The 24233-nt window shown below is 46.4% G+C and overlaps 1 protein-coding gene across 2 annotated transcripts; it reads left to right on the top strand.

The window, feature by feature from the left end:
• The first annotated feature begins 5254 nt into the window (after window positions 1-5254).
• LOC123093449 (alcohol dehydrogenase-like 2) lies at window positions 5255-7669 on the top strand. 2 transcript variants are annotated; one of them, XM_044515422.1, is made up of 10 exons: window positions 5255-5433; window positions 5549-5685; window positions 5770-5825; window positions 5922-6247; window positions 6337-6419; window positions 6535-6610; window positions 6691-6755; window positions 6831-6926; window positions 7010-7171; window positions 7267-7669. In XM_044515422.1, exons 1-10 carry the CDS (start codon window positions 5394-5396, stop codon window positions 7390-7392), a joined length of 1167 nt encoding a protein of 388 aa, XP_044371357.1. In that variant the 5' UTR covers window positions 5255-5393; the 3' UTR covers window positions 7393-7669. The 2 variants fall into 2 exon arrangements, with proteins under 2 accessions (XP_044371357.1, XP_044371356.1); XM_044515421.1 differs by having other exon boundaries at window positions 6535-6613; window positions 6693-6755.
• The last annotated feature ends 16564 nt before the right edge of the window (window positions 7670-24233 follow it).

Genomic DNA, 24233 nt, shown 5'->3' with positions numbered 1-24233 from the left:
GACGAGGCGAAGAGCGTTTGGGCTCTCCGTGATGATGATGTTGCGCTACCGGCGATTGGCGATAAAACCGCAGATGGTAAGCTTTGGTTGTTCGGTTTGTGCAACACTGTAACGAATCATCGGTTTGTGGGGATCCTGATAACGTTATGCGCAATCTAGCGGGCACGCCGTCTAGCTATCCATGAGCAATAATTTCAAACTCCTCTATCAACACATTTTTTCATCCGTCGATATTATGAAGAGCTGGAGGTGTGTGGTCATATGGGGGAGCACCTATGTGCCGCTTATTGCGGCAACCAGTCGGGGCTTCGCATAGGGTGCCCCCCGACTGGGCCGGCCCACACAGGCAGCGTGTGGTGTAAAAAATGAAAGGAAAAGGCGAAGCTTCAGAGAGGAATCGATCCCACGATCACACACTTCTAAAGCAACAATTTTTACGAACACACATGAGTTTTATTTATTTTTTCCACTTTCTTAAATATGTAATCAAATTTAAAAAAAGGAACAATTTTGAAGTTGTGCACAAATATTGAAAACATGAACATTTTTTAAAATTACGATCAGTTTTGATAAAAAGAGACAAGTTTTCTGAAAATGTGAACAATATTTTGAATTATTGAAAAAAAACTAAAAACAGGAACATATTTTGATTTTGTGAACAAATCCTGAAAAACATGAACATTTTGTTAAATACCGGACAAAAATTCACAATCATGAACTGGTTTTGACAAAATGTGAACATTTTTTTTATTTGTGAACACTTTTCATAAAGAGGAGGATTTTTTAATTTGTGAACAAATTCTGAGAACAGGAACAATTTTTAATTTGTGAATTTTTTTGAACAGAGGAACATTTTTTTTAGAATGATGAACAATTTTTTAAAGATGTAATTCTTTTAAAGAAAAACGTACCAAAGAAAATTTCGAATCGACCATTTTCTGAAAATTTCAAACAATTTTTGAAACATTCCAAAAAATGTTCTCGAACCTGAAATTTGTTCAAAAATTTAGAAAAATGGTCTATGTTTTGAAAAAGTGCGTACATATTTTGCATTTCTGAACATTTTCATAGACAAGAACATTTTTTTGCCTATGCGGACAAAAAATTTGAAACTGCAGAAAATGTTTTTGAATAACATGAAACTATTTTGAAGTTGCGAACAAATTATGAAATGCTGAACATTATTTTAAACCATGAACATTTTGAATTTTTGAACAAATATTGATAAAAAGGAACATTTCATGAAATTCTGAACATTTTTTGAAACAAAGCGAACAAATTTTGCAAGTTACGAACAAAAATTTGAAAACAGGAACATTTTCCTTAAAAATGAACAAAATTTGTAAAATGTGAACACTTTTGAAAAAGAAAAAGAAATCTGAGAAAGAAAAAAGAAAAACAAAAGAAAAGAAAATCAGAGAAAAAAGAAACAAAAAAAGAAATAAGTAAAGAAAATAAACAAAAACAGGAAACAAGGAGAGAAAAGGAAAAAAGAAACAGAAATAAAAACGAAAGGAAGAACAGAAAAGAAAGAAATCCGGTTCAGGAACCTTCTAGAAGGTTCCCAAAACCGTAAAAAACCGGCTGGGATCGTCTAGAAGGTTGCCAAAACCGAAACTGCGTACAGTGGAAGGTGGGCCGGCCCAGCAGATCGCTGCCCTATGCGTTCTCCCGACATTTTGACGCAACGAGCGTTCAATAGGAATTTCCATCATATGGCCAGTGCGCCGAGTGGGCCTGAGGTTTGTGTGCGGACAAAGGCCGACTGGACTCCGCCGCCCCCGGTGGAGAATGAAAGTTAAACTCATATGGTGCGGATGCAAAACAATCTCTCTCTTTTTTAGCGAATTGGTTCCAAAACAATCAAACAGGATTGCTGTCGAAGTGGTTTGCTGTGATGATGCAGGACGTTTCCAAATGGCATTTGCAGCTGTTTTCGAAGGTGTGTGTAACAGATCAAGCGACCCTCGAAGCTCACGTATGTAGGGAAGCAGTGGCCCTAGACGAAGACATGCATTTGCACAAAATCCGTATTGCATCTGGCTGTCCACAACGAGCCAACGACTAGCGGGGCTCACTCTTCCTTGGCTCATATTGTATGCTCTTTTCTTTTAAACGGAGGCAAAGATTGCCTCATCTATTAATTAAGTAGGAGAAAATTGCTCAATTAATTATAAAAAATTAGACGAAAACCGAAACAAGGACCAAGCCCATCCCAAAGACTAACACTCAGGGCAAAGTCCACCCACGACCAACTTCGATGACAACCACGTCGCTCACACGACACGAGGTCCATGCCCTCGAAGTTGCAAATCTCCTGAGGCCGCCGCCTCGACATCCACTGCTCCGTTGCGCCCTGCGCGCTTAACCAACACCACCTTCCGGGGCCGCCGCCCCGACATGCCTCCGCTCACCCTTGAGCAGCAACGCCACACGATATAGCAGCCCGCAGCTCAGGACAACCGCACGCAGACCACGAACGCTGCATCACATCCGGGGCCGCCGCCCCGACATGCCACCGCTTAACCTCGAGCAGCAACGCCGCACGATACAGCAGTCTGCAGCCCGTACTGATCAGGACAACCGCACGCAGACCACGAACGCCACACCACATCTGGGGCCGCCGCCCCGACATGCCGTCCAACTGCACCCGCTGGGACGCGTCGACCGAGCCGACAACCTTGCCGCCCACGCAGCTCAAGGTCCTCACCCAAGCCATGCTGACAAACAGCCCTACCTCCTAGGGCCACTGCTGCTCGAGGCCGCCGCCTTGGCTCTCAACTAAAGATCTCGGAGCCGCCGCCCAGGCATACACCGCCCATGAAAACGAAAGAGCCCGCACAACATCCCAAGGCTGACCCTCCAAAGTGACGCCTCCGAGAAGGTTACGACGTAAAACGCCGCTGCCGCCCACTCAAGAATACTGAAGTTTCTCACCGGAGAGCCCAAACACATGGAAGGAGAGGAAGAACTCTACGACGACGCCTTCAAGAAGGTCACGACACCCGCAGGCGCCGATGTCTTCAAAGGCTTTCGGCCAAGTCCCTCATCTCCTATCAGTGAGCCTGCAGATCTGGGCACGATGGATACCCAAACCACCGGAGCCAAGCCTGCTAAGAGCACCTCCCGTCGTCAGCCACCAAAGCCCCCCCCCCCCCCCCCCCCCCCCCCGCGCGACGACCTGTTGTAGCACCTCATGCGACAGAGAGACGCCGCGTTTGCCGGGGTCAGATCCGCGGGCATCCCCCGGAATCCACCGTCCCCAGCCGCCGCAGCAGCCCATGCCGATGCAGCCATCGCTCTGGGGCCGCCGCCCCGGCATCCTTACCTGCCCGCAAATCCGCGCCGACCGCCCATCGAAGCAGCAGGAGCATGCCGCTCAGCAGTAACATTGAGTCCAACTCAGCAAATTTGCTTATGTGACAATGAGTTAATGAGAAGAGAGATAGTTATAGTAACTTAGCTAGTTACTGACTTACTGTAACATCACATGTCCCAATACAAAATGTTCATGCGTGTGACAAAAAATTATATCATCGAAAACTATGTTCAAATACGAATCCAACGGTATAATTTTTGTTGACATGCATTAACATTTTGTAAGTTAAATATTTAATCAAAATTTGGCACAAACTACAAAAAAGACCTATAAACCAGGACGGGGCAGTACCATATTTATATCACTACTCACTATGAAAGTAGTAATATAGTCTAGGGATATGTGCATGTTACTAGTGTATGTTACTCATCATTGTGGAGAATGGCTCGAACGGCCACTTTGTCCGGAATGGTACGGTATACATGTCTAGCTTATTTGATCCACCAAGTCATTTGTGTATCCCTCTAAACATTGATATTGAATAAAGCAGCGCTGCTCCATAAGAAAAACGAATCGTGTGTTTGTTAGTTTTATTTTTTGTAAAGAAAAAAAATCCAGTGTGGACCTAGTTTATGAACATACGGCCTTCCATACTGAGCTTGGCACAAGCGACAATGGCATAGCAGCCGTCAGCCGTGAATAGCACCGCACCAGCGAGTCGGCGGTTGGACTTGAGCAGGCGTAGCCGCCAGCGGTGCGGCGGCATCGGAGACTATAGACCACAGTTGTACCGCATTCATGCCACCACGCTCCGCGCCAAGCCGACGGCCATTTTGTTTTGTCGGCCCGTAGATGAAGGCAGCGGCAGCAGAGCTCTGCCGGAAGAACATCATAGCCACGTGTAACATGACACGACGCGTGCTTCCAGCCACGCACTACCTACACCTACGTGCTCGATTCAGATCTAAGCTCGCTTTACAACATGCAATCAACCATGAAAGGCACACACAAACACACACACACGGACGAGCTGCCACTGTCTGCATATGCTGGCTGTGGGTTCAACACTGCTTCTTCCACTCCACTCTCCACTGTCTCCACACACAAACGCACACCTATGCCAGTAAATTTTTCGGCGAATGATGAATTTTATTGGCTCAAATCTACACCAGTAAATAACAATGTATACAATATTCAGATGAGTATCTGAGTACATACATATTTGCACTAATACTTGGCATGTGTCTGTATGTATGCCTGAGTTTAGTTTGCGAGACGACATTTGTAGTCGTCACTAGATGGTCTATGGACCTGAATGTGATTTATGCTACTTCTATTGTTTTCTGTACAGCCATCGTAGTTGATAAATAGGTCGAAAATTTTCAACAAAGGAAAGAAAATAGCATCGAGGGGAGGACGAGCGCCCGGTGCTCCTCGGCATTTGACTTTTATCTTCTTCCTCCGTTAATGCGAAACATCTCAGCAGTGTAGGTCGTGCTCGCAATTAACCTGCGCGCGGACGACTCGGAGACATTATCCGTTTTGGAATCAAGCAAATAAACCGCCGAGATATGGATGGATCTTATCTTCTTCCATGGTCGCCGTTCTTTCTTTCATTGATGCCATATAAGACTTGTCACCAAGCACTGCACTCGTACAGCGGAGATGTAGTTCGTTCTCGCAATCAAGCAATTAACACAGCAGCCTCCTTCGTGCTTAATGGTAAGGTTGAAAAAAAAATGGAATTAATGCAGTCTCGATGTGGTGCAGAATTCAGACGGCCTTTTTTCCCATTTTCTGTTGGATGATCATGGGCTGTCTTCGTCAATTTGCCGCCTTGGGCCGAGAAGAATAAAAGAGTTGACAATTGACAGCAGAGAGTAATAATAACTAGCCCTCAGAAAAGAGAATAATAATAACTGAATTCGACGGCTATCCATTTTGATCCACCGCACTCTCGGCCGGCGTGCCTATAAATAGTGCTGCTACCAGCTAGGTAGGGGAATATCGTCACTCTCAGACCTTGCTCCGTAGTGCTCCTGTGGCCAGCCATCTTCTCCGGACTCCGGTCTCAATGGCGGATCAGAGCCTCGCCGCCCCCATCCGTTGCAAAGGTAATTAATTCTGAGACTCTTCATGCATGCACTGCTCGAGCTAGCATCTTTTTTTTTTCACTTGAAGCAAGGAAGATGCGTTTACCTATCCCATGATGACGCCAAACGCAAACAGCGGCGGTGAGCAGAGCCAAGGGCGCGCCGCTCGTCATCGAGGACATCGTCGTGGATCCGCCCAAGGCGTACGAGATCCGCATGAAGGTCATCTGCACCTCCCTCTGCCACACCGACATCACCTTCTGGCGCGGCAAGGTACGCTCGCAGTACACGCCCACGTCCAAAGATTCAGAAGCAGTACGTATTTGCTAACTCAGATACGTACTTCCGATTTGGTAGGAAGACTTCCCGCTCCCGCCCGTGTTCCCAAGGATCTTAGGCCACGAGGCGTACGGGTAAGCTCCTCAGATCCTGCTGCCGACGAGCTCGTGAAGGCGGCCGGGGACGACGACGGCGAATGTGTTATAAGATTGGACGGTGCTGCGTTGCAGGGTGGTGGAGAGCCTCGGGGAGCACGTGGAGGGGTTCGCGGTGGGGGACACGGTGGTGCCGACGTTCCTGGGGCAGTGCGACTCCTGCGGCGGCTGCGCGTCGGCGGGGAGCAACATGTGCTCCGCGCTGCCGTTCGTCGTCGGCCCCGGGATGCGCCGCGACGGCACCACCCGCTTCAGGGACAGCCAGGGGGAGCCGCTGCACGACTTCCTCGCCGTGTCCAGCTTCAGCCAGTACACCGTCGTCGACGTCAACCAGGTCGTCAAGGTCGACCCCGCGGTGCCGCCCAAACTCGCCTGCCTCCTCGGCTGCGGCGCCGGCACCGGTGAGCCTGCCTCACAAAGATTATCTAGCTAGCACTGATAGAATGATGGAGTAAAGAAAATGAACTCTTACATTGCATTGCTGATGCAGGGGTCGGAGCTGCGTGGAAGTTGGCCAAGGTGCAGCCAGGATCGTCGGTGGTCATCTTCGGGCTGGGAGCGGTGGGATTGTCGGTAAGCTGGCGCTGTGACGCAGGCTGCTGCTGCTCCGTCTGATAAATAGCAAGCGGTTAGATTTCAGTTGGTTGGTGCTGAAACCTGCTGTAATAAACAACTTTTGGGCGGTCAGGTGGCGCAAGGTGCGAAGATGTGCGGAGCCAAGAAGATCATCGGTGTTGATCTGAACCCTGACAAAGAAGAACTCGGCAAGTCTTCTTTTCTCAGAGTAACGAGACACGGAGAAAACATTTGGTTGATTTTCAAATGCTATCTACTCCTGCTGCAGGCAAAAAATTCGGCGTGACAGATTTCGTGAACCCGTCAAAACTCGGCGAGAGCCCACTCAGCCAGGTAAGAAGGATTTGGCATCTGAGCTCAACGGATGCTTGTTCAGTCGTTCTCATTCTGCTTCTTAACTAACTTCAGGTGATCATCGAGATGACCGGCGGCGGCGCCGACTACTGCTTCGAGTGCATCGGCGCCGCGTCCGTCATGACCGAGGCGTTCAGAAGCGCCAAGCAGGTCCTCCAGATCCTACCACCGGCGTCGCTTTCGAGCGATCAAAACACGGCCATTCATGTAACGTGTTGTGTTGTGTGTGGCAGGGGAACGGCAAGACGGTGATCCTGGGGTTGGAGAAGGACGGGAAGCCGATCAGCCTGCCGTCCATCGAGTTCCTCTTCGGCAAGTGCGTCATGGGGTCGCTCTTCGGGGGCATCAAGCCCAAGACCGACATCCCCATCCTCGCCGAGAAATGCTTGAACAAGGTCATATGATATGATATCTCGTGGGTTCTGAGCAGACGCCCATTGTTTACACGAGTTCAGGAGCTGAAAAATGTGTTTTGTGTGGATGGATGCAGGAGCTGGAGCTGGAGAAGCTGATCACGCACGAAGTGGGCCTGCAGGAGATAAACACGGCCTTCGACCTGCTCCTGCAGGGGAAGAGCCTCAGGTGCATCATCTGGATGGACAAGCTGGAGGCGTGAAGAAACATGGGGGAAAATGTTGGTCAGGAGATGGCCGATGCAGCGACCGAATAAAACTGTTGCTTGTTTCCCTAATAAAATTGTTGCTTGTGTTTATTCACCCGTGTTGCTAGAACATGGAAGCTACGTGGCTATCGTGACCGGACGCTTTGCCATCCGGTTCGTTTTAACCCTGGCCCTCGTGAATAATTGTGTGCTTGTTTGCGCATGGTTGCCATGTCCACCGTGAATGTCTGAGAGAAAGTGGAAGATTTAAGGGGCAATTTTTTTTTCGAGAGTGCGCAAAGGAGTACCATATCTATATCTTTACTAGAAGAACGCCCGTGCGTTGCAATGGGGCCACATTAACTTTAAGAGTTCAATATTAATTATGTTAATATTACATTTAATATTCTCATACATATCAAATGACATTGACGACATTTTTTACCATCAGATTCTCACACACACACTCTCGCCTCCCTCTTCCTCACTCTCTCCCCCCCTCTCCCCCTCTCTCTCTAACACACAAACATATCTATCTTATTGGGTACGGGACCACATTAACTTTAAGAGTTCAATATCAATTATGTTAATATTACATTTAATATTCTCATACATATCAAGTGACATTGGCGACCTTTTTTACCATCAAATTCTCACACACACAGACTCTCTCCCTCCCTTTTCCTCACTCTCGCTCCCTCTCTCTCTCTCTCTCTCTCTCTCTCTCTAACACACACACATATCCATCTTATTGGGTACGGGACCATAATCTATCTATTTCACATGCACACGCGCTAGTGCATAACAATATGGATTATGTGTATTATATTTGCCACCACAACTGAGGGAATTAATTTCATGTAAATCGGCCAGCCACAGCTCCATGACAAACAATACATCTAAATTCTCAGCGTTATTTTTATGTAACATTGGCGAGAGGTAAACGACGGCGATTATTTCCTTTGTTTGGAGATTGATTACCATCCGTGATTTAAGCTGGGTACTAAAGAAGAATCTGATTGTGATACGTGAATTGATTGTTGCCTTGTATGTTTGGTTTTGGTATTTGAAGATTGATTACCATCCGTTAGTTGGGTTACCAAAGAAGAAATCAATCACCATATGTAGAAAAAGGAACTACATTGCACATGCTTACACCTCATCTACTCGTGAGAATATATAGAATTGGAGCAAACAAAATAAGTGCAGACGAGAGATAAAACATCAATGAGGATCCCTAATGTCTTGACTAATATGTTGTCCTCCAGCTTGAGAAGCACCTACAAGGAAGGGCTAACATACAGAATCACGAGCCACTCCAATTTATGACTCACACAACTTCATCTTCAACTTGTTAATGATGCGTGAACCTCAACGTACCATGTGGTACTGTTGGAGGCCATGATGACGTGGTGCACCTGTGACTCGCCAACGTTCCATCATGCGCAACGCCTCCTGGAACGCCTTTGGCATCGCATGACAGAAGGTAGGAACGCGTTAAGAGCAACTGAGGCAAAACAACAAACAAGTGGCACCCCTCTTGTAAATATGTAACATTAATATCTTTTGTTAATTAAATGCAGTAGAAGCCTCTCCTGTCGTTTCCTCCTAAAAACAAAAGAATGGCGCAATTGAATGGTGGTATCACACAATCCAACTCTTCCCGTCAGCGAACTTCTTAATCTACCTGGTCCTACTCTTATTCAAAAGGTTGTGCAATCAGGACCGGTTACTCCTACAATTTTGCTGTCGAGACACGACTTATGTGATGCATTAAAGCACATGAAAGAGATGACGCCGTTGACAAGATCTTGGCGATTATATGTAACATAATCAAGCGGTGCTAGCTCAACTTTAGTGCCAATCAGCATAGCCTATTTAGCCGATATATTACTGTTAAATACCGTAGCATTGCAGAGCTTATTGCATCCTTGTACACACGATCAATATCTAGTTATCTACGGACAAGAAAACATATGTATCTAGACCAACAGGAACAAAGACAAAAGCCATGTTAAACTTGTCACCTGGCGCACATGCACTTGCATACCAGCTCCTAGGCATGCACAAACAAAAAACTGAAGCACACTGATGAAGTAACTTAGAAACTATGTTCCTGTCTCAAATACAAATAAAACCGATGGCCAAAGATGAACTGGTTAAGCATTCCCAAAAATCACATGTTCAGAACTCATCAGAACATAACTCCAACTATCAATCTCATAAATTTGAAGTTAATATCTCTCAATCGTAAAAATACCATGCATCGGGTTGTCAATTGATTTTCGGATGCATCCACTATCAATCTCACGAAATGCAAGTTAATATCTTGCCAGAAGCAGGCGTTTCATATAGCAAATAAAGTTTTCAGAACACTGTATATACCACCACAAAATCATAAGAGAATGAGTGTATACAATCTACAAGGTAATGTAGCAATTTAGAGGTTGGGTACTTACTTCAGTAATAAAATAGGTTTAAGGTAGTAACAAGGATTCTTCTAATGCATTAATAAACAAATGTTCTGCACTGAAGACAAGATAAACAATTCTCAAAGTGCATCAGAGCATCACAGAACATTACTGGCAAGATAAATGCACGACGATACACCCGACTCATTTAATTAATATAATTAAATTATCAATAAATTAGTCACCAAACTGCTCGGATGAACTGGAATAGAGCCAACATATATCATCCTAGACAAACGCAGTATCAACCATTTACCTTGGTACTTTAGGGACCGACAGGAGGATGCATGTAGAAGCGCTTCTTGCCTGCGAATCCACAGTCAGATAGAGAAATTGAAACCCATTCCCATCACCAACTGATAAAGAAAGCACGTAAAAAAATTGATATCGGGCCAACTTGGATCTTCGGTGATTGTCCCCCGGTATGGAGAATTTAGGAGAGTGGGTGCAGGGAGTGGCCTTGTGGATGATGGATGGAGGCGCGGAGGGATGTGGTCACCAGAAGGTCGAAAGCGGAGAGGTTCGGGCACGCTAGGCGGAGCCGGTGGTGCGCGACAACCGGAGGCGGCCCAATCGTGGGCGGCGAACCGCCGATAGCCTGGACCCATCTCTCGACGCGGCGAAGATAGAGAGGGCGGCACTGCCAGTGCTCGAGGCCGCCGCTCGGCACCATCTACATCGAGGGGAAAGAGAGGCGAGAAAGCGATAGGGTGATGCGGGGCTAGGGATTGCAGAGGAGGGTGGGGGTGTGCGATTTGAATGGATGGTTCTGCCCACCGTTTTCTTGTACGTGGCGGTGGAGACGGCGGCGTCCAGCCATGCAGGCGAGGCATGGGTCGAGACGGGCACACGGCGAGGCGCAGTAGTAGAGGCGGGGGCGATTTTTTGCTACTGAGATGCAGGGTGTGGGATTGATCGTTCATGTTCTCTTTTCCTTTTTAACGGAGATGGATGCGATTTTTTCACGAGGGGAGAGATGCGACCACGTATAGATTCCATAATAAATTAATTAGGTCCATAACAGGATTTGTTTACAATGCATTAAGATTTACGTGTTCTTAATAAAGAAATGCACTGATGTAGGGATCGATTGATTCGGGTAAGGAAGGATAGATTCGTGATCTTTTGTATGTTAGGAAATTACTGGTTTGCAAGGAAAGAGTGGAGAGAAAAAGAACCAATGCGACCACGTACGGATTCCACAATAAATTAATTAGGTCCATAACGGGATTTGTTTACCCTGCGTTAAGATTTACGTGTTAGTTTTCATAATAAAGAAATGCACTGATGTAGGGAGCGATTGATTCGGGTAAGGAAAGATAGATTCGTGATCTTTTGTATGTTAGGAAATTACTGGTTTGCAAGGAAAGAGTGGATAGAAGAAGAACCAGTACGAGGGGGTGGTGGGAGGTGGGACGAAAAAAAACCGGACGAAATTGGGAGGTGGGAGGGGGGCGAGTAAAAAACTAACAAAAAAACCATCGAAATTGGGAGGTGGGAGGGAGGACGGAAAAAACCAGCAAAAAAAAACCATGGAGACTATTCACCAACTGCTCCATTAGGAGTAGAGATAGAAGACAAAAATTTAGTTACGAGAAAGGTACCACTTGCTAGGATACATAAAACATTTTTTAACTTTACTAGACTTTTGAATTTAGAATACTGAAAGGCCAAATTTAAGTTTTTTTATAACCCCTCAAAAAATTAGATTTTTTATTTTAATAAGTAAAACAAGTCATATAATTCATTAAGGTGTTTACCCTATTTATCAATGGCCAACTCTTAGTACAAGGTTCTCTCGGAACAATTATTACTAAACAATTATTGTTTATTTCAAGCTATTTCGGATCTTTCTTAATCTTCAAAGAGAAATGAATTATGTAATGGAATGGTAGGATGAAAAAAGGAAGTGTTGAAAAAATGACAAGAAGAAACGAGCGTGGCACAAGCACCACACTCAAACAAACACCACATCAAATCAAGCTACAACGCAAAAGAGTCTATCCTAAGCTGATACACAACACCGCGTCACGACGGACGCCAGACACCTCCGAAGACCATCAACTTCTACAGAACTTCGCTTGTCAATGCACTATCTACCGTGAATGTCTGAGAGAAAGTGGAAGATGAACGACAGGACTCGGTCCATTCCAGGAAGACACCATCTTGGACACACCGACGATGGGCGTACAGTAGTGTCACGAGGGATCAAAAAGGACAACAGCAAACACCAAAAGAGAGCAATGAGGAGCCAATTGTGCCGATCCAAACACTGAATTGAGGCTTTCGCCTGGAGACATCCACCAACTACATGAGAGTGAGAGGAATGACGGACACGCTCGACAATGCCTCCAAGGAGGGGAATGACATCCATGGGTGCCATCACCGTCGGCCCGACAGAAGTCGAGTGAGATTTTCATCCATGCGTCGCCCATCTCCAGCCCTCCATGGAATTGGCCATACTGTTCAAGAAGCCTCGCACCATCGCCGCCGCAGCACATGCCGATGTAGCTGCAAAGCCGGTGGAGAAGGAACAGGAGGAGGAGCGCTTACACCAGTGGAGGAGATGCTGGTGTCCATGTTCAGGCACTTGCTGGTGGAGCAGCAATACCATCTCCAGCTCCTTTAAGAGGACCAGCTGGAGGAGCGTGCGTCCGAAGCTCCCATTGCGACCATGATTGAGGTGGAATCATACGTCTCAAATGTATTTTTTATTATTTCCTGCTATTATATTATCATTTTTGTATAAATTATTTATAGCATTTTATATTATTATTTTTGGACTAAGGTATTAATCTACTACGCAGTGCTAGTAGTTGTTTTCTGCATATTTTTTATTTTTACAAAAAAATCAATATCTACGGAGGCCAAAATACCCTACAACTTTAATATGATTTTTTGGGCACGAAGGTTCCAGGAAGCATCAGAGGGCAACGAGAGGATGCACAAAGGGCTAGGCCCTGAAGCGCCCCCTTCCCATGCGGGGCCCACTTGCATCACCCTTCGTCCATTCCACAGCCAAAAAATCCTATAAATACAGAAACCCTCTAAAAATATAGAAAACCTTTAAGATTTGTTTACCTGGATTTTTCCACCGTCACAAACTTCTGTTCCATGGAGATCCAATCTGAAGGTCTGTTCCGGTACTCTGGCGAAGGGGAATCCATTGTCGGAGGCTTTTTCATCGACATTACTGCCTCCATGACCATGTGTGAGTATTTCCCTAAGAGAATCCTCACTCACCCCCCCAACAGGCCCCATAGGGCGCATTTTTTAGCGCTGGCGGCGAAAAGACGGCCCAACCGCGCCCCCAGATCCTCGTTTATTGCTGGTTTGGGCCGAAATTACAACCTGCGAACCCAAGCCGAACCCAACGCACCGGGGGCGCCTGGGGGCACCGGTTGAAGCGAAAAGGCGTGTGGGCCCGTGTTGTCGGCGACACCGGCCGATTTTCCGTTGTTTCCCCCTTTCCCTCCATTTCCCCAATGCCTTCCCCCTTCTCCCCCGCCTCTCCCGCCATTCTCCCCAGATCCGCCTGCCATGCCGCCGAAGAAGTATGCGCCCCCTCGCCTAGCCACCGATTTCGTCCACCGAATCAGAACGCCAACACGTACCGGAGAAGGATCAAGATGGCGTTCGACGAGCGCCAATTGCTTGACCCCGACTTCGCCAACATCCACATGGATCGCGGCGAGAAGGCCATGGAGAACCATTGGGCGACCATCCAGGCGGTGTGCAATAAGTGGCATGGGATTCAAGAGGAGGTCGTTGCTCGCCCGGAAAGCGGCGCCAACATCGAGGGTCAGGTATGGTCATCTGTCGCCGGCCCAGTTCTTTGCCGTGTACTTCAGCGACACTTGTCCTTCGGTTGTGCCGATGGTTCGGATGTTCAACACGTTTCACCAGGACAACAACGACCAAGAGTTCAAGTTCATGTTGGGAATCATTGCATGGAAAACAAAAAATATTCTACGCACATGCAATGATCTATCCATGGAGATGCATAGCAATGAGGGGGAGAGTGTGTCTACGTAGCCTCGTATACCGTAATAGGAAGCGTTTATTCAAAGCGGTTGATGTAGTCGTACACCTTCGTGATCCGCCCGATCAACTACCGAACGCACGGCACCTTCGCTTTCTGCACATGTTCAGCTCGATTTCGTCCTCGCCATCTTGATCCAGCAAGTGAGATGAGGTAGTAGATAAGTTCTGTTAGCATAACGGCATGGTGACGGTGGTGGTGCAACAATCCTGCAGGGCTTCGCCTAAGCACTGCGACGATCTAGAGCGGAGGAGTAAATTAGAGGCGGAGGGGTACCGACACACGGCATGGAATAAGTTGTGTCTTGTGTGGCACCCCTCCCCACATATATATAGGTGTGGGAGGGGAGGAGGCAGCCCCTAGGGCGCCCAAAGTGGTGCGGCGCCATCCCTAGGGCTCCTCCCTTTGGTGCCCCCCTGCCAAAAATAGGCACAAGGGAGAAGGAAAGGGAGGAGGCGCCCCCTTCTTTCCTTCCTACCCTCTCCGGGATATGGTAAGAGGAGGTGGCGCCTCCCCTTTCCATCTAATTGGATGGGGCTGCCATAAGGGGGTGCACTAGCCCATGTGGGTGGTGTGTTCCCCTCGACTTGGCCCAATAAGGCCCAATACTCTCCCGGTGCCTCCGAAACCCCTTTCGGTATTCCGATAACTTTCCGGTGCATTCTGAAACCATTCCGAAGAACAAATAGCATCGTCCTATATATCAATATTTACCTCCGGACCATTCCGGAGCTCCTCGTCATGTCCGTGATCTCATCCGGGACTCCGAACAACATTCGGTCACGAAACCATATAACTCATATAATACCAAATCGACATCGAACGTTAAGCGTGCGGACCCTACGGGTTTGAGAACTATGTAGACATGACCGAGACACCTCTCCAGTAAATGACAAATAGTGGAACCTAGATGCTCATATTGGCTCCTACATATTCTATGAAGATCTTTATCGGTCGAACTTTTATTACAACATACGTAATTCCCTTTGTCCATCGGTATGTTACTTGCCCGAGATTCGATCGTCGGTATCTTCATACCTAGTTAAATCTCGTTACCGGCAAGTCTCTTTACTCATTCCGTAATACATCACATCATGACTAACTCCTTAGTCATTTGCTTGCAAGCTTATGATGTGTATTATCGAGAGGGCCCAGAGATACCTCTCCGATACTCGGAGTGAAAAATCCTAATCTCGATCTATGCCAACTCAACAAACACCTTCAGAGATACCTGTAGAGCATCTTTATAATCACCCAGTTACGTTTTGACGTTTGATAGCACATAAGGCATTCCTCCGGTATCCGGGAGTTGCATAATCTCATAGTCGAATGAATATGTATTTGACATGAAGAAAGCAATAGCAATAAAACTGAACAATCATTATGTTAAGCTAACGGATGGGTCTTGTCCATCACATCATTCTCCTAATGATGTGATCCCGTTTATCAAATGAAAACTCATGTCCATGGTTAGGAAACCTTAACCATCTTTGATCAACGAGCTAGTCTAGTAGAGGCTCACTAGGGACACGTTGTTTGTTTATGTATTCACACATGTATTAAGGTTTCTGATCAATACAACTCTAGCATGAATAATAAACCTTTATCATGAATAAGGAAATATAAAGTAACAACTTTATTATTGCCTCTAGGGCATATTTCCTTCAGTTCCTTCATGTGTTCACCAAGATCGAGTCGTGCGAGAAATGGACGGAGTGTCGGCTCACTCTCACCAAGGCAAAGGATGCCTACAACCCGGACACACCTGCCCTAGCGGCGGTAGAAGGGCGCTCTGATGGCAACAATAGAGCCAAGACGGCGAGGGATGCGGCACCCGCTGCTGAACTACTGCAATCGTTGATCGAGTAGTGCATCGCCGACGCCAAGAGCAACGCCACCAAGAGGGAGGAGAAATCCGATGCGAGGTGGTCGACGTTGATGATGAAGCAGGACATCAAGCTCGACCTTCTCAGGACCAACGCCGCCGTGAAGAAGAGGAACACTGAGCTGGCATTCTTGATGGGGGCAGACGTGTCGACGATGGACGAGCAGGTGAAGTCATGGTACCTGGCAGAGCACGGCCTAATCTTGAACCGGCGGCAAACATCGCCCCTACGCCAACGCCGACCTCGAGCCCGAGCATTGAAAATGTGCCCACGCCGAGCCCAAGCACTGAAGCGGTGCCCACGCCGACGTCGGTGTTGACCTCGGCCAACCCTATGGTAGAGAAGCCTACCGTTTTGATGAAGCTCCATGTCTACTGTTCCTACCTTTTGATCGCCGGACTTTGGCTACGTTCGATCGTCGACCCTGTGGCATGATGATTGCTGACCTGTGGCATGATGATCGCCGAACTATGTTGTTTTTTGGTAGCGGGAAAGTGAACTTTGAATTTTGATGCGTTTGGGGGGCGAAACCTAGGGGGTGCGGCTGGAAACTTGACCACCCCCAAGCCGAAAAAACCGCGGGCGCAAACGCCAAAAGGCCTTCGCCGGGTGCGCTGGGGGGCCGAACAGCTGGAGATGCTCTAAGGATGAAACGACGGTGACTCATCATATTGATTGATGTTTTGTTGTCTACATTATGTCATCATGCATATTGCAATGCTCTATTTATTGTAAACTTAATAGTCTGAGATTCATGCTGGATAGCGATCTTGAGTGAAGTATTAGTAATAGATGAAGTTGGATTAACGGTTTACTTATCATGGATGTAACTCCTATATGAGATTGTACCATGAATGATTATAGTCATAAATATAAATATTGCAATTTAATCGCTGCCGAACTATAATTGTTCACCACACGTCCACACCACACTTGTTTGCTTGAGAGCGATGCCACTAGTGAACCTATGGTCCCCTGGGTCTATCTTCCTATACCGAAATATTTGTTACCATTGCTATTTTTGCTTTTACCGTTTTACTTTGCTACCAACTATATCTATCACTTGAAGTTTAACCTTCTAATTAGCAAGAAAAGGTGATTGCCAACCCTCTTGTCAGGTTAGGGACAAGCTTGTTTGTGTTTTATGTGCACACACCATTCACTTTGTTTTTCTGGGAGACTCCTACGGGTTCTATAAACCTTAGTTCTATAAATCAAGGGAAATACTTACTACTAAGTTACATCACCCTTACACAGGTCAATTGGGTCGTGGCTGTCACGCCCAATATGCGATACTATCCTAAAGAGACTCGAAGGTCCCACCAAGGATAGAACCGCATATTGATACGCTTTTGCAAGGTGGATATCATTACATCAACATTACATAATATATGGGGATACATACAAAAGGCATACAATGCCACACAAATACAACCTCATCTTACATGAGAGCAACATCCGACTACGGTTGAAACACAAACAGAAGCTCAAACGACATCCACCCTACTAGACCAGGCTGCCGACCTGGAACCTATCCCCTGATCGAAGAAGAAGAAGAAGAAGAACTCCAAAACAAGTAACATCGCTCTCGCGTCATGATCATTGCATAACCTGTACCTGCAGTTGTTGTAGTAACTTGTGAGCCACGAGGACTCAGCAATCCCATTACCATGGGTATCAAGACTAGCAAATCTTAATGGGTAAGGAAGGGGTAAAGTGGTGAGGTTGCAGCAACGACTAAGCATATATGGTGGCTAACATACGCAAATAAGAGCGAGAAGAGAAGCAAATGGAACGATCGTGAAGCTAGCAATGATCAAGAAGTGATCTTGAACTCCTACTTACGTCGAACATAACCCAAAACCGTGTTCACTTCCCGGACTCAGCCGAAAAGAGACCATCACGGCTACACACGCGGTTGATGCGTTTGAATTCGAATCTGGTGTCAAGTTATCTACAACCAGACGTTAACAAATTCCCATCTACCACATAACCGCGGGCACGGCTCTCGAAAGTTTATACCCTGTAGGGGTGTCCCAACTTAGCCCATCACAAGCTCTCACGGTCAACGAAGGATATTCCTTCTCCTAGGAAGACCCGATCAGTCTCGGAATCCCGGTTTAAAAGACATTTCGACAATGGTAAAACAAGACCAGCAAAGCCGCCCGATGTGCCGACAATCCCGATAGGAGCTGCACATATCTCGTTCTCAGGGCAACACCGGATGAGACTAGCTACGAGTAAAACCATCCCTCAAGTTTCCCCGAGGTGGCCCCGCAGGCAGCTCGGTTCGGACCAGCACTTAGAGAAGCACTGGCCTAGGGGGGCTAAAATAAAGATGATCCTCGGGTTGGCCGACCAAAGGGAAGGGTATAGGTGGTGGTGAGGCAAATGGTAAAACCAAGGTTGGGCCTTGCTGGAGGAGTTTTATTCAAAGCGAACTGTCAAGGGGGTCCCATAAATCACCCAACCGCGTAAGGAACGCAAAATCAAGGAACATAACACCGGTATGACGGAAACTAGGGCGGCAAGAGTGGAACAAAACACCAAGCATAAGGCCGAGTCTTCCACCCTTTACCAAGTATATAGATGCATTAATTAAATAAAAGATATTGTGATATCCCAACATAATCCTGTCCACCATGGAGCAATCTTCAACTTCACCTGCAACTAACAAATATATAAGAGGGATAAGCAAAAGCGGTAACATAGCCAAGCAACGGTTTGCTAGGAAGGGTGAAAAAGGTTAGAGGCTGACATGGCAGTTTGGGAGGCTTGAAGAACAAGTGATAGGTAGCGCAGCAAAGCGATAGAACGAAGCAACTAGAATAGCAATGATAGTAGTGAGACCCAAGGTGACGGTCATCTTGCCTGAAATCCCGCTAGGAAGAAGAACGAATCCATGAAGAAGAAGAAGCCACGAAGACGAACCAAGTGTAGACGAACGAATCCTCACGATCGCAACGAAATAGGAACTAACGAGAAGGAGCACAACCGGAAAGAAGCAAACAACAAGGTAAACACACAACACATAGAAATAGCATGATGCTCAACCAAGTATGATGCATGACAAATTTATATGAAGCTACTCAGGGCAAGAGATGATGCATACAAGAATAACACATCAAAGCAAGTTTAAATGAGGCCGGAAACAACATATAACAAATCCGGTAAGTCCTCATATGCAAATTTCGAAATTGGTCCAGATCTGAATAAACCTTATGTTCAAGTTGTTGACCAGCAAGTTAAGATGCACCAAGATGATCTACATGAAATTCTAGTCAAATTACATATAAAGTTCGTTTAATTCGGAGCTACGGCCTAGAAGATATGAGCAAAACAAGTTAAACATGACATTGATGCAAAATGCATACAAACATCAAGCAAACACTTTCAAAACATGGATGCAACATGATAATATGAAACTTCATGCACAATCAAGCAAGTTTCATATAGAGCACACTCAAAACGGAGCAACGGTTCAACACATACACTCTATACAAGTTTAAAGGACAAACTGTCCAAAACAGCAACTAGGAATCTTGCGACCATCAAAACAATATGCTACGGCATCTCAACATAAGAACAAAAGGCATGGACATGATGTACAGGTAAAGCATAACAAAACATGAACACTGAGCTATCTCCAGAAAACACTAGAACATGCTCAAAAAGACATGGCAAGATTGCAAATAATAACAGTTTCAGGCTTAACAGAAATAACATCAGGTTGCAATGTTTAGAGCTATAAAATTACATGCTACAGGAACTTAACATGGAAAAGAAAGGCATGGAATGCTATTACTAAAGACAAAGAACAAAACACTCTTACTGAACTAATTCCAAAGATCAACAGAAAAGATGGTAGCATCCATGCAAACATGGCAAATGATATGACAGATTCAGACATGGCAGGAACAACAATAAGTAGGCATGTTGGTGAGATTGTACCACTCACCACAGAGCAATACATGGCATGACAAGGCAACCAACAGTAAGAAGACATGTTTATAGAGCTAAGCATGGCAAGAACAAGTTCATAGGGTGCATGTATCACTAGCAAAGCTCATGGCAAAACTGAACTTAATGTGAACAGGCTGACAACAACATTATTTAGCAACTTGAGAGCAAGATTACAATAAGCTACAGCAGGATATAAATGCAAACAGGGGCATGGATAGATAGAGCGTGACATGTGTAACAAAACATCCTTAGTGAACATCTCCAGATTATGCATAGAATGACTTGTAGTAGCAGGTTTACATAGCATCATGATATAGCAGATTCAGCCTAGCAAAACAGCAACAACAAGTACCCTACTTCACGAGCTTGATGCACTCACCACAAGACTCAAAAAAATACATGGATTGCACCACAGTAAAGATGACATGATGTAGCTCAAAACTCATGTAGACATTAAACTCATAGGATGCACACACAAAATGCAACGAAAAAGACAAATCAGCAATTTCTGTTAACAGACAGCAGTTAACATCATATAGCACTCTTGCAACGATGATAAAGGCATTAGTATGGACTCAAACAAGCATGGCACAATGGAGCAAAAGGAAGGGCATCTCATGATGAACATTTTGATATATCATGCGCACCAAACGGAGCAGTATGCAAAGAGATATGATGTACTGAACAGGGCAACATAATGTGAGCAAATCGGGACTTAGCAAAAAACGAGGGGGGGGGGAGTCAACGTCGTTTTTAGATCTGGATCTAGCGCGCGGTTTGAGGCGGGGCCGGACTCTCCCGGAGATGGGGCGGTGCGGCGGCCAGAGCGGGACGGGGGGAGGCGCTGACGGGATGGGGCCGCGGGGCCAGCGACCGGCGGGAGGAGGCGGAGGACGGGCGCGGCGACTGGGCGCGGTGTGGAGGCGGAGGCGGAGGCCGGCGGCAGGGAGCTGCGGTGGCCGGGCCGGCGAGGTCGCTGGAGTTCGGCGCGGCGGCGGACGAGGAGCGGGACGGTGGGCGGTGGAGCGGGGCTTCCGGCGACAGCCGGCGGAAGGAGGTGGCGAGGCGCATCCGCGGCGGTGGGCGCGACGCTCGGGCGGTGCGGTGAGGCGCAGGGGGCGCGGGGCGGCGGAGCGGGCTCGTGGGCCCGCCGTGGGATCGCGGGCCGGCGGTGGCTGGCGGCGGGGATCGCCACGTGGCGCGCTGGGATTCATCGAGCGGCGGCGGCGGACGTGTCCGGCCGTCGCGGACGCGTCCGGTGGCAGCGGGGGAGGTTTAACTAGGGTTTGGACTCGGATTTCGGGGAGGATCACATATTTATAGGTAGGAGGAGTTTGGAGACTCCAAATGGAGAGCGGTTTTCGCACACACGATCATGATTGAACGACCGAGAGCATGGAGGGGGTTTGGATGGGCTCATGGGCTGTGGTGAAGAGGGGCTTGGCTGCAAAGAGAGAGGGGTTTCGGGCTACACGGTTAACCGTTGGGGCATCAAACGACCTCCAAATGGAACGAAATTTGACGGGCGGTCTACCGGTGATATACCAAGGCCACTCAGCAAATCTCCTTCCATTTCGAGAACGTTTTTTATCCCGCTCACGAAACAAGGTCTGAGAGGGGCGACGGGCGCGTGCGAGTGTGGTTGGACTCAGAACGGACAACAGAGAGAACTGGGGGAACCCGAACGGATGCAAGTTTTGAAAAACATGTAGATGAAATGCAGATGATGACATGGCAAAATGCAACACGCAAGAAAATGACATGGCAACAATGACGAGAAAATGGAAGACACATGGCGCATCGAATCCGGGGCGTTACAACTCTCCTCCACTAACAAGAGATCTCGTCCCGAGATCTTAGGACCGAGACGGAAGGGAAAAGGGATGAGGTGAAACAAGAACTCAAGAGAAGAAGCAAAGAATCGAGAGCACTCGAGAAGAAGAGAGGAATAACGAGAATGACGAGAATCGAAAGCTCATGGAATCAGATAGACTATGAAACCACTCCGGTTAGAACAAGATAAGAAACGAATAATACTGAAAGGATTTAGGCAACACTCCGGCTGAAAATGGAAGGAAAAGAGACCTGAGCTTCACAAGATGGGATGACCCTTGATGAGATAAACAACACAATGCCTCCGGAAGAATTGAAAGAATGGAATGACAAGAACTTAGAAGGAAGGATTGAACGGAGTTGTTGAGAAAATCAACAACGAAAGAATAAGCTTGTTGCGGACTTATCAAAAACAATTCAAAACTTGAGGTGAAAATATACCACAACCAAAAGTCTGAATAGCTGAGCGGAACGAAGAAAATGCAAAACTCCACTTCAAAAGAATACGAAGAATTAATTGCACTTTAAGACGTAAGAGGAAAAGATACTTGAACTCCACCAACAAGAATCTTTCTGAACTCTTGAAGAATGAATTAAATCATGAAGAACCACCATGAAGAACTCCGGTGACAAAAAGGATGATGAGATAGAATGAAGGATGAAAAGAATAAGATTAAAGCCTTGCATTGATTTAGATGGAGGTTCCGACGAAATGGCCGAGGAAATTTGAACTCCGGAAAAGAAAAGATGAAAACACTTGGAACTAGAATTTATTCAACAAGAACAAACTCCGAAGGAAGGGATTACTCACTTGGATGAAAGAAGAATAAGATTTATTGTATGCTTATCCTTCATCAAATTAAATTGATGACAAGCAATGGATTTTTCATACTACTTATTCTTCTTGAAAAGGATTGAGAAGTGACATATCGCAAATTTGAGAAGGTCTTCATGAATCATCGGTAGGATTGAAAAGAATGAATGAATTAAAATGATAATCAAGGAAAAGAATCTTGAACGAACCACCGTAAGAATTCGAAAATGACCGATGAAAGAGAATGAATCACTGAGATAATTGGATAACGGTAGCTGAAATGTGAGGACGAAGAATTCTTCTGGGACGATGGTCTCCGGTGAAAAGAAACGGGAAACAACTTCTGACATACTCCGGAAGGGTAAGAAAAGGAATATCTGACAAATGGAATAATTCGCGGGATAACATGAAGCTAGAACCACGAAACTTTGAGAGAACAAACAAGATTTAGAGGAAAATTCTTCTTCGATCTTCAAATGACAACGGAAAAACACCACCAAAATTGTTAAGGCACTCCGGGGGAACGAAAAGCAAAGAGGTAGAGGCCACAATGAAAATGATTTGAAATCGATCTTGGAGAAGGCATGTGACTGATGGAATCCATTCTTACGTCACACTTGAAAAGAATTTGAGAATAACCCAGGGAGAATTAGAAGAGTCAGGTAAGATCCTGGGAAAAGACCTGTGGGTTAGGGCCCACTAAAAAAACACCACTGGAAAGGGTTGTTGAAGAGGTAGATGATGCACCGAAATGATTGAAATATTTGAATGAGGTGACAACCTCGAATTAATTGAAACACAGATGAATCTCCTGAGATGTCTTGAGCACTCCGGAAGGATAAACTGGCGAGAGGCGAACGAGCAGGGAAAACACTTGAGCCGAGGAAAAAATATAATCACTACTGAATATTAGAATTGAATCCACCGGAGAAGAAAATAGATGAAGAATGTCCACCGAGACGAGAATTCACCGGTTGAAATGATTGAGGGAAGACTGAAGAGGCTCCACACGAAAGAAATTGATGGTCGAAAGAGGCTCATGCTCCGAGAAGAAAAAGGGTGGGAGGGCGGGAAAACAAAGGCAACTTGGAAGGTAGAACCGATGAATAGCTTGAAGGGAAAACACCGGTTGAAAGAATGCAAAGGCTTCGCACGAGTAGGATGGATACTCGATTACGGACTCCGGCTCCGAGAAGAAAAAAGGGTGGCCGGGTGGGAAAAAAAGAAAACAACTGAGGATTGAACTTGCAAAAATGGAGAGGGTCGAATCACCTTGACGAGAAATGCACCGGATGCAAAGAGCTGAGGAACAACGATCGAAAAACCAACTGTGTGAACCTAAAGAAAATTTTGAAGGGGAAGAGGAGTAATACAAAACACCAACGTCAAGATTCCTCACCAGAGCGACGAAGGGGGCTGAGGAGTAAAAGAATTCCTACTCTCCGATATAACTAGACTCCGAAAAGTTTTTTTTCTAGACACGACACCGGCCAAGCTACATGATCAAACAAGGGGGCACCTATGGTCGGTCGAGGCTTTGATACCAACTTGTCACGCCCAATATGCGATACTATCCTAAAGAGACTCTAAGGTCCCACCAAGGATAGAACCGCATCTTGATACACTTTTGCAAGGTGGATATCATTATATCAACATTACATAATAGATGGGGATACATACAAAAGGCATACAATGCCACACGAATACAACCTGATCTTACATGAGAGCAACATCCGACTATGGATGAAACACAAACAGAAGCTCAAACGACATCCACCCTGCTAGCCCAGGCTGCCGACCTGGAACCTATCCCCTGATCGAAGAAGAAGCAGAAGAAGAACTCCAAA

Source organism: Triticum aestivum, chromosome 4B (genome assembly GCF_018294505.1).
Source record: "Triticum aestivum cultivar Chinese Spring chromosome 4B, IWGSC CS RefSeq v2.1, whole genome shotgun sequence".
Taxonomy (NCBI): Eukaryota; Viridiplantae; Streptophyta; class Magnoliopsida; order Poales; family Poaceae; genus Triticum; species Triticum aestivum.
The sequence above is the reverse complement of the archived record's forward strand: the minus strand, read 5'-3'. Positions and strand labels throughout refer to the sequence as shown.